Source organism: Heptranchias perlo, unplaced genomic scaffold, assembly GCF_035084215.1.
Source record: "Heptranchias perlo isolate sHepPer1 unplaced genomic scaffold, sHepPer1.hap1 HAP1_SCAFFOLD_372, whole genome shotgun sequence".
In the NCBI taxonomy this organism is placed as follows: Eukaryota; Metazoa; Chordata; class Chondrichthyes; order Hexanchiformes; family Hexanchidae; genus Heptranchias; species Heptranchias perlo.
Window position 1 is genome coordinate 97,501 of NW_027139384.1, and position 20,990 is coordinate 118,490.

Consider the following 20,990-nt stretch of genomic DNA (forward strand, 5'->3'; position numbering starts at 1 on the left):
TCGATTCCCATCGCTCCGCCATTGGCGGCTGGGCCCTAAGCTCTGGAATTTCCTCCCTAAACCTCTCCGACTCTCTCTCCTCCTTTGAGACGCTCCTTAAAACCGACCTCTTTGGCCGAGCTTTTGGTCGCCTGTCCGAATATCTCCGTGTGTGGCTCGGTGTCAAATTCTGTCTGATTTACGCTCCTGGGAAGGTCCTTGGGCGGCAGGGGGGGGGGGGGGCGTTTTACCGCGTTAAAGGCGCTGGATAAATGCAAGATGTCGTTAAGCCACTCCAGGTAAGGTTCCACGTTGGCAACGGGAAGGAGATGAGGCCAGGCGGGACTCCCTCGCGATAATCACATGTATATGGCGCTGCGATGTGGGCCGCTAGACAAGCTCCGCTACCTCACTCGAGTGGCCCCGCCCCGCGCGTGGGCCCAGTGTCGGCCGGCTATTCGACTATAGTGTGCATCGCGGCCAATATCGCTCTCACCTGAGGTCTATAAAAAAAAATGACACACACACACACACACTTTTCCCCAGGGTCAGGGGCACTCCCCACCAATTTGGCAGGGGTTAGATCATCGAACACAGACCTGGCCTATATATTTCTTCCAGCACAAAAAGAGTCCCTTCGAACGAGAAACTGTTTTTAAAATGATGCCCCTCCCCTGGCCTCCCCTTCTCACAAAACGTTTGACCTACGCTCCGAACCCGAACGATTAATTAATTAAACCCCCCCAAAAAAAAACACATTTAAACATAAAAGGCAAATTTCCCTCAGGGTCTGTAAGTGGGGGGGGCGGTGGGGAGGGAGTCACTGAGTGGGTAATTCTGCCCCTTTTCTCTGCCCACCTGCCCCAAACACCTCCCCACAAGATCGCAGTGAGCTCCAGAGGAAATGGCGGGGCCTTGGGGTGATTTCCAGAGGACACGGAGGATTCCGGGAACGCTTCCAAATGGCGGGATTTGACGTTTGCCCAATTCTCGGACAACAATCTACTTCCCAATCATTTGCACTGAAGCATAATAGCAGTGGAGAAACGCAGGAAACCGAGAAGCCAAGTGTGTTTTGTTCAGCTTTGTAGGCCTTTGGTCTCGTTCCCGTGGCAACGGACAAGTCAGCCGCTACAGCGCTGGTGCAGTGCTAAATATCACGGATTGAATTGTCAGATTTGTGTGTGTGTCTCTCTCTTCTTTCTCTCTCTCGCGGAGGGGGGGTGGGGGGGTGGGCGAGCGAAAATGAATTGATTCTGCACCTCGCGGGAAATCAGAAAAAGGAAACAGATTTCCCCTTGCTCCTCGTTCCCTGCGCGACGCCAAGATTTAAGGGAGCACTTTGTCAATCCGTACAGCCTTCGCGCCTGTCTCTCTCTCTGAGGTTCCTCTGGCCCCCTTCTACCCTCCAAATCCTCCTGCCCCATCCATTCCTCGACAGCAACCTGCATTTATATAGCGCCTTTAATGCAGCAAAACGCCACCCCCCACCCCCCCCAGGCCCTCAAAACCAGACAAAATTTGACACCGAGCCACGTAAGGAGATATTAGGACAGGTGACCAAAAGCTTGGTCGAAGAGGGAGGTTTTAAGGAGCGTCTTAAAAGGAGGAGAGGTTTCGAGAGGGGATTCCAGAGTGTGGGGCCTAGGCAGCTGACGGCCCGGCCGCCAACGGTAGGCCGATTAAAATCCGGGACGCGCAAGAGGCCAGAATCGGAGGAGCGCAGAGATCTCGGAGGGTTGGAGATGGGGGGGGGAGAGGAGGGATTTGAACAGGAGGATGAGAATTTAAAAGCCGAGGCGTTGCCAGACCTGGAGCCAATGTAGGTCAGCGAGCACAGCGGGGGGTGATCTCCCTCCTCCCTACGTCCTCGCTGTGTTGAAATCGGGATCCGTCGCACCGTCCGAAACTTTGCGACAAACTGTGGAACACGAGAATATAAGGAACAGGGAGAGGCCATTCGGCAACCTCGGGCCTGCTCCGCCATTCAATCAGATCACGGCTGATCTGTACCTCAACCCCCATCGACCCGCCTTTGTTCCCTCAATACCTTTACCCGTCAAAAAGCTAGCCATCTTAGTCTTGAAAGCTCCAAATGGGGGACCCCTCCCCTCCGTCTCAACCCTCCCTCCAAAATCGCCAGGCTTTGCAAACTCAGGATTTATCTTCCGTCTGCTGCGAGCTTTTCCAAGCTTGGTTTCGAACTGAAGGGAGAGGCAAGTTCAGAGCAGGGCTGATCGGGGTGGCAATGATCAGAGAGAAAGGGGACACAGAGAGGGGAGAGGGGAGGGGGAGGTGGGGCGCGATGGGGAGGGGGCAGGGTTTGGAGGCTAGAGGCGAGAGAGCAATGTGAAGATACAATTCCTCACTCCAGTCTCGGTCGTGCAATAAAATGGTGGACAGTGTATTAAACGTTTGCCCACTGGATATCGGGCGAGGCTGGATAGATAGAGAGCGAGAGAGAAAGAGAGAGAGAGAGAGAGAGAGAAAGAGAGAGAGAGAGAGAGAAAGAGAGACAGAGAAGGAGAAACAGAGACACAGAGAGAGAGTCAGAGACAGAGAGAGAGAGAGGGACAGACACAGAGAGAGCAAAAGAGAGAGAGAGTCACAGAGAGAGAGAGACAGAAGGAGAAACAGAGGCAGAGAGAGAGAGAGAGAGACAGAGAGAGAGATAGAGAGAGACAGAGGAGAAACAGAGAGAGAGGAGAAACAGACACAGTGAGAGAGAGAGAGACAGAGACAGAGACAGAGAGAGAGTGAGACAGAGTCAGAGACACAGAGAGAGAAAGGGAGAGGCAGAGACAGAGAGAGAGAGACAGAGCCACAGAGACAGACAGACAGAGAGAGGGTGCGAGATGGAGAGACAGATACAGACACAGAGAGAGAGACAGGCAGACAGACAGAGAGAGGGTGCAAGATAAAGAGAGAGAGAGACAGAGAGAGAGAGACACAGAGAGAGAGAGACACAGAGAGAGAGAGACAGAGAGAAGGAGACACAGAGAGAGAGAGACAGAGAGAGAGACACAGAGAGAGAGAGAGAGAGTGAGACAGAGCGAGAGAGAGACAGATGGAGAGAGAGAGTGAGACAGAGCGAGAGAGATAGATAGATAGACAGAAAGAGAGAAAGGAAAGGGAGTCCTCTGAACAACATCGACTCCCAGCAGACTTCCATTCCCTTTTAACTTTCTTGGTAACTTCTCGTCTATTCGAGTTCCCAGCGAGTGTGTAAATAGCTCATTACAGGCTGCAGGCAGGTGTGAGCTTCAATCACCCACCTGCGTCCTGTTACTCTGCAAGAAGAGATTTATTTGCGTGCTTTGATTTTTATTCTCTCCTCTCTCCATTTTCTGCTCTGCTCTCCTGGAGGAGCTCGGCCCTCTGAGAGGGGCACGGGTTCCAGGGAGAGGGAAAGGGACACCTCGCGAAAAGCGATCACTCTCCCTCGCGCCAGCCAACGCCCACAGGATTTTAACCATCTCTGCAAGGCCCCTGCCCCCCGCCTCCTTCCCCAGCCCACTCAAGCCAACAGTCGAAACAACCTGAGCCCCATTACCAGCTGGCAGCTATGCCCAACCCTGGAAGGTGCACGCATTGGCCATTGGATGGTTTGGGGCCACGGTTGTGATGCACCCCATGGTCAAAATGCCCCCCTGACAATCAGGGGGGCGAGAAAGCACATGTGCGGGGGACGCAAGACAGGAGGTCACGTATCGGTGGCTGGAAGGGCATGCTGATGGGATGAGATGAAGTAGGGAGGGAAGGGGCTCGTGTGGAGCATAAACACCGGCAGGGACCAGTTGGGCCGAATGGCCTGTTTCTGTGCTGTACCTGCCCTGGGAGTGTTTGACGGGGACAGTGTAGAGGGAGCTTTACTCTGTATCTAACCCTGTACCTGCCCTGGGAGTGTTTGGGACAGTGTAGTGGGAGCTTTACTCTGTATCTAACCCTGTACCTGCCCTGGGAGTGTTTGATGGGACAGTGCAGAGGGAGCTTTACTCTGTATCTAACCCTGTACCTGCCCTGGGAGTGTTTGACGGGACAGTGTAGAGGGAGCTTTACTCTGTATCTAACCCTGTACCTGCTTTGGGAGTGTTTGATGGGACAGTGTAGAGGGAGCTTTACTCTGTATCTAACCCTATACCTGCCCTGGGAGTGTTTGATGGGACAGTGTAGAGGGAGCTTTACTCTGTATCTAACCCTATACCTGCCCTGGGAGTGTTTGATGGGACAGTGTAGAGGGAGCTTTACTCTGTATCTAACCCTGTACCTGCCCTGGGAGTGTTTGATGGGACAGTGTAGAGGGAGCTTTACTCTGTATCTAACCCTGTACCTGCCCTGGGAGTGTTTGATGGGGACAGTGTAGAGGGAGCTTTACTCTGTATCTAACCCTGTACCTGCCCTGGGAGTGTTTGACGGGACAGTGTAGAGGGAGCTTTACTCTGTATCTAACCCTGTACCTGCCCTGGGAGTGTTTGATGGGACAGTGTGGAGGGAGCTTTACTCTGTATCTAACCCTGTACCTGCCCTGGGAGTGTTTGACGGGACAGTGTAGAGGGAGCTTTACTCTGTATCTAACCCTGTACCTGCCCTGGGAGTGTTTGATGGGACAGTGTAGAGGGAGCTTTACTCTGTATCTAACCCTGTACCTGCCCTGGGAGTGTTTGATGGGACAGTGTAGAGGGAGCTTTCCTCTGTATCTAACCCTGTACCTGCCCTGGGAGTGTTTGATGGGACTGTGTAGAGGGAGCTTTACTCTGTATCTAACCCTGTACGTGCCCTGGGAGTGTTTGATGGGACAGTGTAGAGGGAGCTTTCCTCTGTATCTAACCCTGTACCTGCCCTGGGAGTGTTTGATGGGACAGTGTAGAGGGAGCTTTACTCTGTATCTAACCCTGTACCTGCCCTGGGAGTGTTTGACGGGACAGTGTAGAGGGAGCTTTACTCTGTATCTAACCCTGTACCTGCCCTGGGAGTGTTTGATGGGACAGTGTAGAGGGAGCTTTACTCTGTATCTAACCCTGTACCTGCCCTGGGAGTGTTTGGGACAGTGTAGTGGGAGCTTTACTCTGTATCTAACCCTGTACCTGCCCTGGGAGTGTTTGATGGGACAGTGCAGAGGGAGCTTTACTCTGTATCTAACCCTGTACCTGCCCTGGGAGTGTTTGACGGGACAGTGTAGAGGGAGCTTTACTCTGTATCTAACCCTGTACCTGCTTTGGGAGTGTTTGATGGGACAGTGTAGAGGGAGCTTTACTCTGTATCTAACCCTATACCTGCCCTGGGAGTGTTTGATGGGACAGTGTAGAGGGAGCTTTACTCTGTATCTAACCCTATACCTGCCCTGGGAGTGTTTGATGGGACAGTGTAGAGGGAGCTTTACTCTGTATCTAACCCTGTACCTGCCCTGGGAGTGTTTGATGGGACAGTGTAGAGGGAGCTTTACTCTGTATCTAACCCTGTACCTGCCCTGGGAGTGTTTGATGGGGACAGTGTAGAGGGAGCTTTACTCTGTATCTAACCCTGTACCTGCCCTGGGAGTGTTTGACGGGACAGTGTAGAGGGAGCTTTACTCTGTATCTAACCCTGTACCTGCCCTGGGAGTGTTTGATGGGACAGTGTGGAGGGAGCTTTACTCTGTATCTAACCCTGTACCTGCCCTGGGAGTGTTTGACGGGACAGTGTAGAGGGAGCTTTACTCTGTATCTAACCCTGTACCTGCCCTGGGAGTGTTTGATGGGACAGTGTAGAGGGAGCTTTACTCTGTATCTAACCCTGTACCTGCCCTGGGAGTGTTTGATGGGACAGTGTAGAGGGAGCTTTCCTCTGTATCTAACCCTGTACCTGCCCTGGGAGTGTTTGATGGGACTGTGTAGAGGGAGCTTTACTCTGTATCTAACCCTGTACGTGCCCTGGGAGTGTTTGATGGGACAGTGTAGAGGGAGCTTTCCTCTGTATCTAACCCTGTACCTGCCCTGGGAGTGTTTGATGGGACAGTGTAGAGGGAGCTTTACTCTGTATCTAACCCTGTACCTGCCCTGGGAGTGTTTGACGGGACAGTGTAGAGGGAGCTTTACTCTGTATCTAACCCTGTACCTGCCCTGGGAGTGTTTGATGGGACAGTGTAGAGGGAGCTTTACTCTGTATCTAACCCTGTACCTGCCCTGGGAGTGTTTGATGGGACAGTGTAGAGGGAGCTTTACTCTGTATCTAACCCTGTACCTGCCCTGGGAGTGTTTGACGGGACAGTGTAGAGGGAGCTTTACTCTGTATCTAACCCTGTACCTGCCCTGGGAGTGTTTGACGGGACAGTGTAGAGGGAGCTTTACTCTGTATCTAACCCGTGCTGTACCTGCCCTGGGAGTGTTTGACGGGACAGTGTAGAGGGAGCTTTACTCTGTATCTAACCCTGTACCTGCCCTGGGAGTGTTTGATGGGACAGTGTAGAGGGAGCTTTACTCTGTATCTAACCCTGTACCTGCCCTGGGAGTGTTTGATCGGACAGTGTAGAGGGAGCTTTACTCTGTATCTAACCCTGTACCTGCCCTGGGAGTGTTTGATGGGACAGTGTAGAGGGAGCTTTACTCTGTATCTAACCCTGTACCTGCCCTGGGAGTGTTTGATGGGACAGTGTCGAGGGAGCTTTACTCTGTATCTAACCCTGTACCTGCCCTGGGAGTGTTTGATGGGACAGTGTCGAGGGAGCTTTACTCTGTATCTAACCCTGTACCTGCCCTGGGAGTGTTTGATGGGACAGTGTAGAGGGAGCTTTACTCTGTATCTAACCCTGTACCTGCCCTGGGAGTGTTTGATGGGACAGTGTAGAGGGAGCTTTACTCTGTATCTAACCCTGTACCTGCCCTGGGAGTGTTTGATGGGACAGTGTAGAGGGAGCTTTACTCTGTATCTAACCCTGTACCTGCCCTGGGAGTGTTTGATGGGACAGTGTAGAGGGAGCTTTACTCTGTATCTAACCCTGTACCTGCCCTGGGAGTGTTTGATGGGACAGTGTCGAGGAACACCCAGAAGCCAATCGAGGAGTTACTTACGACTGATGGACACTGCAGTTGTAGAAGACAAAATACGTCACCGCAAATAGCTTGCCCGTCTCCTTCGATTTAAGGTGCAGCTTGATGATACGCTTGTCGCCTACGAGACAACATAATTGAACACTCGTCAACCTCCCGTTGGCATTGCTCACGGATGAAACACTTGGGTCTTTTGGCTGTGTTTGTTGTAACGAGCTGGGAGCGATTACAGCGCCACCTCTGGAGCACGCACGAACAGCAGGCCATTGCTTTCAATGGGCTCAGGGCCGTGACACGGTCGCCAAATCAAGCCTTTTTAAAGACCTCCCCTGGCATTGCTCCCAGATAGTGCGGATGAAGCAAATTTCTGCGTTAACCCGACATAAAACCCTTTCACATCCTCAGGACGACCCACGGTGCTTCACAACCAATGGAAGTACTTTTGAAGTGCAGCCACTGTTGTAATGTGGCAGCCAAATTGCGCACAGCAAGATCCCACAAACAGCAATGTGACAAATGACCAGATCATCTATGGTGTTGGTTGAGGGATAAATATCGGCCCCAGGACCCCGGGGAGAACTCCCCTCCCCCCTGCTCTTCTTCCAATAGCGGCCGTGGGGTCCTTTACGTCCCACCTGAGAGGGCAGACGGGGGCCTCGGTTTAACGTCTCATCCCGAAAGACGGCCCCTCCGACAGTGCGGCGCTCCCTCGGTACCGGCATCGGTGGGAGTGTCGGGCCTGGATTATGGGGCTGGAGTCTCTGGAGTGGGGGCTCGAACCAAGGACCAGCAAACACTTTCAGGTGAAGCTTAATCCATCAGAAATTTAAGATACAAGCCCGGTCTCACCGATCACCTGTTGTGGCACTAAGGGGACTCGATAAACGGTTTCTGTCCTTACCGTATCCATTAGTTATGGACGGAATCTCTTTCAGGGACGGAGAAACACAATGGATTTCACCTGTCACAATCACTGCCTCGCTTTCTGAGATGTCCTCAAAAGAACAAGTGACACCTCCCGAAAGATCTGGAACGTTCCTGGCTCGCAGCGTCAACTGCAAGAGAAATCATTTCCCCTTATTATCACAGCAGGAAAACCATTCGCAATGATATACCCCACACCCCTCACTGTAACACTCTGATATACCCCACACCCCTCACTGTAACACTCTGATATATCCCACACCCCTCACTGTAACACTCTGATATATCCCACACCCCTCACTGTAAGACTCTGATATATCCCACACCCCTCACTGTAACACTCTGATATACCCCACACCCCTCACTGTAACACTCTGATATACCCCACACCCCTCACTGTAACACTCTGATATATCCCACACCCCTCACTGTAACACTCTGATATACCCCACACCCCTCACTGTAACACTCTGATATATCCCACACCCCTCACTGTAACACTCTGATATATCCCACACCCCTCACTGTAACACTCTGATATATCCCACACCCCTCACTGTAACACTCTGATATATCCCACACCCCTCACTGTAACACTCTGACATACCCCACACCCCTCACTGTAACACTCTGACATACCCCACACCCCTCACTGTAACGCTCTGATATATCCCACACCCCTCACTGTAACACTCTGATATATCCCACACCCCTCACTGTAACACTCTGATATATCTCACACCCCTCACTGTAACACTCTGATATATCCCACACCCCTCACTGTAACACTCTGATGTACCCCACACCCCTCACTGTAACACTCTGATATACCCCACACCCCTCACTGTAACACTCTGATATACCCCACACCCCTCACTGTAACACTCTGATATATCCCACACCCCTCACTGTAACACTCTGATATATCCCACACCCCTCACTGTAACACTCTGATATATCCCACACCCCTCACTGTAACACTCTGATATATCCCACACCCCTCACTGTAACACTCTGATATACCCCACACCCCTCACTGTAACACTCTGATATATCCCACACCCCTCACTGTAACACTGATATATCCCACACCCCTCACTGTAACACTCTGATATATCCCACACCCCTCACTGTAACACTCTGATATACCCCACACCCCTCACTGTAACACTCTGATATACCCCACACCCCTCACTGTAACACTCTGATATACCCCACACCCCTCACTGTAACACTCTGATATATCCCACAACCATCACTGTAACACTCTGATATACCCCACACCCCTCACTGTAACACTCTGATATACCCCACACCCCTCACTGTAACACTCTGATATACCCCACACCCCTCACTGTAACACTCTGATATATCCCACACCCCTCACTGTAACACTCTGATATATCCCACACCCCTCACTGTAACACACTGATATACCCCACACCCCTCACTGTAACACTCTGATATATCCCACACCCCTCACTGTAACACTCTGATATATCCCACACCCCTCACTGTAACACTCTGATATATCCCACACCCCTCACTGCAACGCTCTGATATATCCCACACCCCTCACTGTAACGCTCTGATATATCCCACACCCCTCACTGTAACACTCTGATATATCCCACACCCCTCACTGTAACACTCTGATATACCCCACACCCCTCACTGTAACACTCTGATATATCCCACACCCCCTCACTGTAACACTCTGATATACCCCACACCCCTCACTGTAACACTCTGATATATCCCACACCCCTCACTGTAACACTCTGATATATCTCACACCCCTCACTGTAACACTCTGATATATCCCACACCCCCTCACTGTAACACTCTGATATATCCCACACCCCTCACTGTAACACTGATATACCCCACACCCCTCACTGTAACACTCTGATATACCCCACACCCCTCACTGTAACACTCTGATATACCCCACACCCCTCACTGTAACACTCTGATATACCCCACACCCCTCACTGTAACACTCTGATATACCCCACACCCCTCACTGTAACACTCTGATATACCCCACACCCCTCACTGTAACACTCTGATATATCCCACACCCCTCACTGTAACACTCTGATATATCCCACACCCCTCACTGTAACACACTGATATACCCCACACCCCTCACTGTAACACTCTGATATATCCCACACCCCTCACTGTAACACTCTGATATATCCCACACCCCTCACTGTAACACTCTGATATATCCCACACCCCTCACTGCAACACTCTGATATATCCCACACCCCTCACTGTAACACTCTGATATATCCCACACCCCTCACTGTAACACTCTGATATACCCCACACCCCTCACTAACACTCTGATATACCCCACACCCCTCACTGTAACACACTGATATATCACACACCCCTCACTGTAACACACTGATATATCACACACCCCTCACTGTAACACTCTGATATATCCCACACCCCTCACTGTAACACTCTGATATATCCCACACCCCTCACTGTAACACTCTGATATACCCCACACCCCTCACTGTAACACTCTGATATACCCCACACCCCTCACTGTAACACTCTGATATATCCCACACCCCTCACTGTAACACTCTGATATATCCCACACCCCTCACTGTAACACTGATATATCCCACACCCCTCACTGTAACACTGATATATCCCACACCCCTCACTGTAACACTCTGATATATCCCACACCCCTCACTGTAACACTCTGATATATCCCACACCCCTCACTGTAACACTCTGATATATCCCACACCCCTCACTGTAACACTCTGATATACCCCACACCCCTCACTGTAACACTCTGATATATCCCACACCCCTCACTGTAACACTGATATATCCCACACCCCTCACTGTAACACTCTGATATATCCCACACCCCTCACTGTAACACTCTGATATACCCCACACCCCTCACTGTAACACTCTGATATACCCCACACCCCTCACTGTAACACTCTGATATACCCCACACCCCTCACTGTAACACTCTGATATATCCCACAACCATCACTGTAACACTCTGATATATCCCACACCCCTCACTGTAACACGCTGATATATCCCACACCCCTCACTGTAACACTCTGATATATCCCACACCCCTCACTGTAACACTCTGATATATCCCACACCCCTCACTGTAACACTCTGATATACCCCACACCCCTCACTGTAACACTCTGATATATCCCACACCCCTCACTGTAACACTCTGATATATCCCACACCCCTCACTGTAACACCCTGATATACCCCACACCCCTCACTGTAACACTCTGATATACCCCACACCCCTTACCGTAACACTGATATACCCCACACCCCTCACTGTAACACTCTGATATCCCCCACACCCCTCACTGTAACACTGATATACCCCACACCCCTCATTGTAGCACTCTGATATACCCCACACCCCTCACTGTAACACTCTGATATATCCCACACCCCTCACTGTAACACTCTGATATACACCACACCCCTCACTGTAACACTCTGATATACCCCACACCCCTCACTGTAACACTCTGATATACACCACACCCCTCACTGTAACACTCTGATATACCCCACACCCCTCACTGTAACACTCTGATATACCCCACACCTCTCACTGTAACACTCTGATATATCCCACACCCCTCACTGTAACACTCTGATATACCCCACACCCCTCACTGTAACACTCTGATATACCCCACACCCCCTCACTGTAACACTCTGATATACCCCACACCCCCTCACTGTAACACTCTGATATACCCCACACCCCTCACTGTAACACTCTGATATACACCACACCCCTCACTGTAACACTCTGATATACCCCACACCCCTCACTGTAACACTCTGATATACCCCACACCCCTCACTGTAACACTCTGATATACCCCACACCCTTTACTGTAACACTCTGATATACACCACACCCCTCACTCTGACACCTTGATATACCCCTCACCCCTCATTCGACCAGGGGGGCGTCACAGTGGAGACTGATCCTGTCCTCACTTGATGTCGAAGTATGGACGCTGACCAAAGGGGAGCCATTGGATTGCTACCAGGAGCGGGAACCACCCCCCCAACCCGGCTAACATTCTCCCCCACCTAGCCTCGGGGTGTTGAGGCCCATGGCCACTTGCCCCCGGCTGAAGTGAAGCTCACTCAGCGCCGGACTGGGAGGTCGGAAGACGGCAAACCCCTTCCCCGTGGTCCGTAATGGCTCAGTACCGCAGTACTCATCGACTTGTATCGACCGTGATTCCCCCCATAGTCGAATGACTGCCAACATTCATCAGCTAGGATCAACTGTCGATGGAATCGGGGGAATGGGACTAACTGGATTGCTCTTACAAAGAGCTGGCACGGGCTCCAAGGGGCCGAATGGCCTCCTTCTGCACTGTAACTGTTCTATGATTCTATGAACTGTGATGCCCCCCATAGTCGAATAACTGCCAAGATTCTGACTCGAATGACGACTCCCATAGTCGAATAACCACCAACACCGGTCGGCTAGGATCATCAGTGACGCCCCACATAGTCGAATAACTGACAGCACTCCGGCTTGGGTCAACTGTGACGCCTCCCAAAGTCGAATAACTGCCAACACTCCGACTAGGGTCAACTGTGACGCCTCCCATAGTGGAATAACTGCCAACACTCATCGACTAGGATCAAGTGTGATGCCCCCCCACCCCGTGGTACCCCGTCGCGAGGCCTCATCTACCCAGCAGGTCCCGCTGTCGTAATGTCGAAGCGGGTGGGAGGCGGGGGGGAGAGACACGGATACTGACCGGAACGTCAGGCATCATCACCGAGAGGTTGTTGGGGCGGACGCTCAACTGGACGCAGCGGCTGGACTCGGTGGTGAAACGCTGCGGCTCGCTGGCACGGTCACACTGGCTCCGCTGGGTGCACCTACCGGGGCGGGGGGAGGAGGTGGACAAACACGAGAAATGTTAACACAACAGCACAGTTCGATTCAATTATTTACACAGGGCCAAAGTTAGTAGAACAAGTACTTGTATGTAATCAGGCAGTGTCACACACAGGGCGTCAGACATCGAGCGCCAGACACAGGGCACCAGACATCGAGCGCCAGACACAGGGCGCCAGACATCGGGCGCCAGACACAGGGCGCCAGACACAGGGCGCCAGACACAGGGCGCCAGACACAGGGCGCCAGACACAGGGCGCCAGACACAGGGCGCCAGACACAGGGCGCCAGACACCGGGCGCCAGACACCGGGCGCCAGACACCGGGCGCCAGACACCGGGCGCCAGACACCGGGCGCCAGACACCGGGCGCCAGACACAGGGCGCCAGACACAGGGCGCCAGACACAGGGCGCCAGACACAGGGCGCCAGACACAGGGCGCCAGACACAGGGCGCCAGACACAGGGCGCCAGACACAGGGCGCCAGACACAGGGCGCCAGACACAGGGCGCCAGACACAGGGCGCCAGACACAGGGCGCCAGACACAGGGCGCCAGACACAGGGCGCCAGACACAGGGCGCCAGGGCACCAGACACAGAGCGCCAGGGCGCCAGACACAGGGCGCCAGACACAGGGCGCCAGACACAGGGCGCCAGACACAGGGCGCCAGACACAGGGCGCCAGACACAGGGCGCCAGACACAGGGCGCCAGACACAGGGCGCCAGACACAGGGCGCCAGACACAGGGCGCCAGACACAGGGCGCCAGACACAGGGCGCCAGACACAGGGCGCCAGACACAGGGCGCCAGACACAGGGCGCCAGACACAGGGCGCCAGACACAGGGCGCCAGGGCACCAGACACAGGGCACCAGACACAGAGCGCCAGACACAGAGCGCCAGACACAGGGCACCAGACACAGGGCGCCAGGGCACCAGACACAGGGCACCAGACACAGAGCGCCAGACACAGAGAGCCAGATACAGAGAGCCAGATACAGACACAGAGTGCCAGACAGCTCCGATTAAAAACAGCCGGCACAGGCATGACGGGCCGAACGGCCTCCTTCTGCGCTGCGATTGGGGAAGCAGCCGAGGGGTTAAACCCGCCCGCCCCCCCACCCCTCCCTGCCGCGATTTAAACCGAGCCCGGCCAACATTCTCCACGCCGAGTGCTGGATTGAGAAGTCACTCACTCATCGGGCTGGGAGCCGTTCATCAGCCCCCCTGCAGGGCTTGTCACAAGCCCCTGACATCTCTGTAATATTTACAGCCGGGCTCAGACTGAATTAAAAAAACAAACCAGCTGTCCAGTCGCAGCGAACCCCGCCTGACGCACAAGACAAATGGTCAATAATTTTCCTCCCCCCCCCCGAACCCATTGGTCACGGTGATGGTGAGGGAGAGGCAGTGCTGTAACTCGAGGGCTGGTTCATCAACAATATAAACACTGTTGTGACTGGAGCTGTCCCCGGTGAATTAACCCATCGGAGAGGTTCGCGGGAAGGTTGGGGGAAGATGAGGGAGCTCGTCTCGACTTGTATTTTTGCTCTCCCCGACCTCCCCACCCCTTCGACAGCAACGGAAATTCCTTCTGAGCCAAACGACTGACCTGCGTAATGGACTGGGTCACCGGGCCGCAATCTATCAGAGCTGCACTCGTACGCCCTTCGAGTAAATAATTTAAAACGCGTATTTACCGGAGTTGGGTGGGATCGGGACAGTGGGAGGGCCGTTCAGCCCCTCGGGCCTGCTCTGCCATTCAATTAGATCACGGCCTCACTCCATTTTCCCGTCTTCGTTCCACGTCCCTCGACACCCAACAAAAATCTATCCAACCCAGTCTTGGAAGCTCCAACCCACCCCCAGCGCCCAACAGCCTTTTCTGGGGGGGAGGGAGTTCCAGATTTGCCCCCCCCCCCCCACTTTGTGTGAGGAAATGCTTCCCGACATCACCCCTGGCTCTAATTTTAAGGTTCTGCCCCCCCTTGTTCTGGACTCCCCCCACCGGAGGAAATAGTTTCTCTCTCTCTCTCGACCCTATCGAATCCTTTAATCATCTTAAACCCCTCGATTAGATCATCCCTTAATCTTTTACACTCGAGGGAATACAAGACTAGTCTGTGCAACCTGTCCTCGTAATTTAACCCCTTCAGCCCCGGTGTCGTTCTGGTGAATCTGCCCTGCACCCCCCCTCCAAAGCCAATATCCCCTGCCTGAGGTGCGGTGCCCAGGACTGAACGCAGTGTCTCCAGATGATCAAGGCTCTGTCCAACTCTACGGCAGGGTCTCTCACTGCAGCTGGTCTCTCAGTAAAGCAAGAGAGGTATCATTTATTACTGGTCTGTCTAAAGATACCTGGACGCAGGTGCGATGAAAAGTCATTGGTATGAGCCATAACTCTGTCTCGCTCACCGGGGATGCTGTCTGACCTGCTGAATGCCTCACGGCATTTTCCGTGTCTATATCTAGGTCATCGGGTATTCCCCTCGATTCAAAATCCTTTCTTTGCATTAAAAAATAATTCGAGCAGCGTCAAAGTGGGGAGTCAGTGCTCGGAAAAATTCAGGTTATCAGGTAATTCAAATTAAGACAGAAGCAACTTGCCTTTCTCCGGCCCCTTTCACCACCTCAGGACGTCCCAAAGCGTTTCACAGCCAATGAAATACTTTTTTTTTTGAAGTGTGCTCACTGTTGTGATGTGGGAAACGCAGCAGCCAATTTGCGCACAGCAAGATCCCACAAACAGCAACGTGATAAATGACCAGATCATCTGTTTTTTTTTTAAAGTGGTGTTGGTTGAGGGGTTAATGTCGGCCCCAGGACATCCTCCCCCTGCCCTTCTTCTGATAGCGGCCGTGGGATCTTTTACACCCACCCGAGAGGGGGCAGACGAGGGGGGGGGCCTCAGTTTGACGTCTCATCCTGAAAGACGGCCCCTCCGACGGTGCGGCGCTCCCTCAGTACCGGCATCGGGCGGGGGAGGGGGGAGTGTCGGGCCTGGATTACGGGGCTGGGGTCTCTGGAGTGAGGGCTCGAACTCAGGGCCTTCAGACTGAAAGGAGAGAGGGAGACCCCACGAAGCCACAGAAGGCTGTAGAGTTACCAGTCTCGAGTGCGGTGAGCCTTCTGGCCGTCACGTCCCGCCTCATGCCACTTTGTAAAGAGATCGTTTTCTGCCTCAGTTCCGCCGCAGCACAAAATTTACAGCTGCACACACGCCAAAAAACAAACTCAGACTAGAGGCTTTTCCCCTTGGAGCAGAGGCTAAGGGGAGATTGACCAGAACGGTTCCAGGGATGAGGGGCTTCGGTTAACGTGGAGAGACCGGAGAGAGTGGGGTTGTTCTCCTCGGAGCAGAGAAGGTTAAGGGGAGATTTAATCGAGGCGTTCAAAATTATGAGGGGTTTTGATCGAGTAAATCCGTTCCCAGTGGGCAGGAGGGTCGGTGACCAGAGGACGCACAGATTTAAGATAATCGGGAAAAGAACCAGAGGGGGGGAGACGAGGAATGTTTTTTTGACGCAGCGAGTTGTTCTGATCTGGAATTCGCTGCCTGAAAGGGCGGTGGGAGCAGATTCAATAATAACTTTCGAAAGGGGAATCGGATGTAGACTTGAAGGGGAGAAAATCGCAGGGCTACGGGGGGGTGGGGAAAGAGCAGGGGGGAGTGTGGGACTAATTGGACAGCTCTTTCAAAGGGCCAGCACGGGCCCGATGGGCCGAACGGCCGTTTTCGGCGCTGTACGATTCCACGGACCGGACGAGCGTTGGGGAGAGAGAGGCGCAGGCGATGCCCGCTCATTTTCCTCTTGACCTCGAGATAACCTCGTGAGATAACAAGTGCGAGTCACGCAGCTGTCAATCTGGTAGCACTTCCAGCAGCAACAGAAGCATCGGCCCCCCGGATTGACTTCGGGATCTCTCCAGCCCGCTTCCCCGCTGGGAGCGCCGTGGCAACGGCCTTAAAGTGACAGGCAGCTGAACGGCAGAACCGTTCGAGCCCTGTAATCTAGGCCCGACACTCCCCCCCCCCCGCCCGCCGGTCAGGGAACGCCGCGCTGTCGGAGGCCCCGCCCCCCTCGGGATGAGACTTTAAACCGAGGTCTGCCCGCTCAGGTGGACGTAAAAGATCCCGGAGGAGGGGGGAGGCTTTTAAACAGGGGGCCGGCCAACCCCCCGTGGCATTGCCCGCGTGCAGTCCGGCAGAGTTCGGCCTGCTCTGATTATGGCCAAATGGGCCGGTCCAGCCAATTGGAACAACTTGCTAACAGATGGGCTCTCCAGACGGCAGCTGCAGCCACTTGTAAATTTTGTGCTGCGGTTGGACTCAGGCGAAAACAATCTCTTTTTAAAAAAGAAAACAGCGTGACGCCTGGAACATACGCTGGACTCTCAAGCCTTGTGCCAAAGATGAGACGGACGAATACGGGGCCTTCTCTGGCTCGGTGGGGCCTCGCTATCGCCTCGGAGGCAGACGGTCGTGGGTTCGAGCGCCCCCCCCCCCCCTCACTCCAGAGACTCCAGGCCCGGCCACCCCCCCGCCCGGTGCCGGTACTGAGGGAGCGCCGCACTGTCGGAGGGGGCCGTCTTTCGGGGATGAGACCCCGTCTGCACCTCTCCGGTGGAACGTCAAACCCGCGGCCGTCATCGGAAGAAGAGCAGGAGAAAGGGGGGCTGTCCCGAGCCAGTATTTATTCCCCCAACAGATGATCTGGGTCATTTATCTCATCGCTGTTTGTGGGATCTTGCTGTGCGCAAATCGGCTGCCGCGTTTCCCACATTACACTTCAAAAAAAAAAAGTACTTCTTTGGCTGTGAGGAGCTTTGGGACGTCCTGAGGTGGTGAAAGGGGCTTTAGAAATGAAAGTTTGTTCTTTATTTAACAGAGAGGCATGCGTGCCTGCCTTCTCATGACGGGAATGTTGTGAAGAACATAAATATTGGCCGTGAGACACCGGGGATACCTCCTCCTCCCTCCCCCCTGCTCTGCTTCCAACAAGCGGCCGTTGGATCTTTTACGTCCCACCTGAGAGGGCGGACGGGGGGGTCCTCGGTTTGACGTCTCATCCCGAAAGACGGCCCCCTCCGAGAGCGCGGCGCTCCCTCGGTACCGGCACCGGGGGAGGAGCGTATTACGGGGTTCGAGTCTCTGGAGCGAGGAGAGGGGGGGGCTCGAACCCTCGACCTTCTGACTCCGAGGGCAGGGGGGGGGGGGGAAGAGAAAGAGAGTGAGGCCCCACTGAGACTCGAGCTGACAATAACCCACAACTGCGCTCTTTGATCCCACCCTGGATAAAAAGTGATTCAAGAATTGCAGACGGGGTTTTTAAGGCACTGACTCATTTTGCACCAAATTAAAGGTTGACTCTCCGTTTAAAGTATGTCAAAAATGGCTTACAGCGACCAAGGCAAAACCTCTGCTTTGATTCTGCATTCCCTTTTACAGAGGTGTGTTTTCAAGCCAGTTCTTTATTTAATAACAGTGGTGAGCACTGACTAGCGATGGTGAACAGACAGTTAGGGTTTAACTACCTCACGCAGAGGGAGATGAATGAGTGGGGTAGACGGCCTGGGGGGAATGCCATTCCGATTTCCACCTCTCCTGAATCTTGTCCTGTCCATCCATCCCTCCTCTCCTCCCCAGTTTCAAAATCCTAGTCCTCGCTCTCAAATCCGCCCCTGCTCTCTCTCTCTCTCTCTCTCCCTCCCTCCCTCCTCCCGAGCAGTGTACTCGTCTCCAGCCCAATGTCCCCGGCTTGAAGGCCCCCTGACTTTCCAACCCTGCTCCAGTGTGCGTCTCCCCTCACCACCTCACTCCACCCCAGCGCTGGTGGCACTGTCTCGTGAGAGAGGGAGAGAGAGAGACGGAGAGAGAGGGTGGGAGACAGAGACAGAGACAGAGAGAGAGGGTAGGAGAGAGACGGAGAGAGAGGGTGGGAGACAGAGACAGAGACAGAGAGAGAGGGGGGGAGAGAGACGGAGAGAGAGGGTGGGAGAGAGACGGAGAGAGAGAGAGAGGGGGGAGAGAGACAGAGAGAGAGGGTGGGAGAGAGACGGAGAGAGAGGGTGGGAGACAGAGACGGAGAGAGACAGAGAGAGAGGGTGGGAGAGAGACGGAGAGAGAAGGTGGGAGAGAGACGGAGAGAGAGGGTGGGAGAGAGACGGAGAGAGAGGGTGGGAGAGAGACGGAGAGAGAGGGTGGGAGAGAGACGGAGAGAGAGGGTGGGAGAGAGACGGAGAGAGAGGGTGGGAGAGAGACGGAGAGAGGGGGTGGGAGAGAGACAGAGAGAGAGAGACAGAGAGAGAGACACAGAGAGAGAGAGACACACACAGAGACAGAGAGAGACAGAGACAGAGAGAGACAGAGAGACAGAGACAGACAGACACAGAGAGAGAGGGAGAGAGAGGGTGGGAGAGAGAGACAGAGACAGAAAGACAGAGAAAGAGAGACACACACAGAGAGACAGAGAGAGAGAGAGAGAGAGAGACAGAGAGAGAGAAAGACAGACAGAGCGAGGGAGAGACAGACAGGCAGAGAAAGAGAGGGAGAGAGGGACGCAGAGGGAGAGAGAGACACAGAGAGAGAGACTGACAGAGAGAGAGGCGGACAGAGAGAGAGGCGGACAGAGAGAGAGAGACAGACAGAGAGAGAGAGAGACAGACAGAGAGAAAGAAACAGAGTGAGACAGAGAGAGAGAAACAGAGAGAGAGAGAGAGAGGGGGACTGACAAACAAAGAGAGTGAGAGAGAGGAGACAGAGGGAGAGATAGGATTGAGGTGGGGGAGAGAGAGAGAAAGATATAGAGAGCGTGCGAGAGAGGGAGATAGATAGAGACAGAGAGAGACGGAGGGGGACAGAGTGAGAGAGAGAGAGAGAGGAGACAGAGACACCCACAGACAAGGAGACAGACGGATAAAGAAACCCACAGAGACAGAGAGAAACACAAACCTGTAAAACCAGAGATACAAACACAGAAAGAGAGACAAAGATGTTGGTTTGAGTGATGAGCAATTTCACATTTAGACAGGGAGTCTCAGTAATGAATCTTCAAGGGACCTTTAAAGGGGCTCAGTCTTCATAAGTGGGTCAAAGTGTGTCAAATGTCTTCCTTTACAAACACCCAACACCGACCACATCGATACGTGTCCCTGATCAATGCGTGCGTAACGTCACAGTGACATAAACTAAACGCCTCCTTTTCTGGGACTTCCTTGCTCCCCGAAAGGGGAAAGATCTTTCCCAAACATTCTCCTCCACGGAGAGAGTGCCCCTTTAAACACTTTGAACCTACAATAAACCATCACGCAGGGGATATACTTTTAACACGAGCTGTGGTTCAGTGTGTCTCACTCTCAGAGTCAGAAGGTCGAGGGTTCGAGCCCCCGCTCCAGAGACTTGAGCCCCGTAATCCAGGCCCCGACACTCCCCCCGGTGCCGGTACTGAGGGAGCGCCGCACTGTCGGAGGGTCGGTACTGAGGGAGCGCCGCACTGTGGGAGGGGCGGTACTGAGGGAGCGCCGCACTGTCGGAGGGTCAGTACCGAGGGAGCGCCGCACTGTCGGAGGGTCGGTACTGAGGGAGCGCCGCACTGTCGGAGGGTCAGTACTGAGGGAGCGCCGCACTGTCGGAGGGGCGGTACTGAGGGAGCGCCGCACTGTCGGAGGGTCAGTGCTGAGGGAGCGCCGCACTGTCGGAGGGTCGGTACTGAGGGAGTGCTGCACTGTCGGAGGGTCGGTACTGAGGGAGCGCCGCACTGTCGGAGGGTCGGTACTGAGGGAGCGCCGCACTGTCGGAGGGTCGGTACTGAGGGAGCGCCGCACTGTCGGAGGGTCGGTACTGAGGGAGCGCCGCACTGTCGGAGGGTCGGTACTGAGGGAGCGCCGCACTGTCGGAGGGGCAGTACTGAGGGAGCGCCGCACTGTCGGAGGGGCAGTACTGAGGGAGCACTGCACTGTCGGAGGGTCAGTGCTGAGGGAGCGCCGCACTGTCGGAGGGTCGGTACTGAGGGAGTGCTGCACTGTCGGAGGGTCGGTACTGAGGGAGCGCCGCACTGTCGGAGGGGCAGTACTGAGGGAGCGCCGCACTGTCG

At 54.0% G+C, this 20,990-nt stretch overlaps 1 protein-coding gene across 1 annotated transcript in view; it reads right to left on the bottom strand.

The window, feature by feature from the left end:
- Positions 1-20,990, bottom strand: part of LOC137311619 (plexin A3-like) — a gene marked incomplete at its 3' end in the record, with an annotated part of 195,978 nt that overhangs the window by 97,272 nt on the left and 77,716 nt on the right. Inside the window, exons 5-7 of the mRNA XM_067978717.1 lie at positions 12,755-12,878; positions 7,906-8,059; positions 7,026-7,125 (exon numbers count right to left, since the gene is read on the bottom strand). Coding sequence (XP_067834818.1) covers positions 7,026-7,125; positions 7,906-8,059; positions 12,755-12,878 — 378 coding nt within the window. The remainder of the gene's footprint in view (positions 1-7,025; positions 7,126-7,905; positions 8,060-12,754; positions 12,879-20,990) is intronic.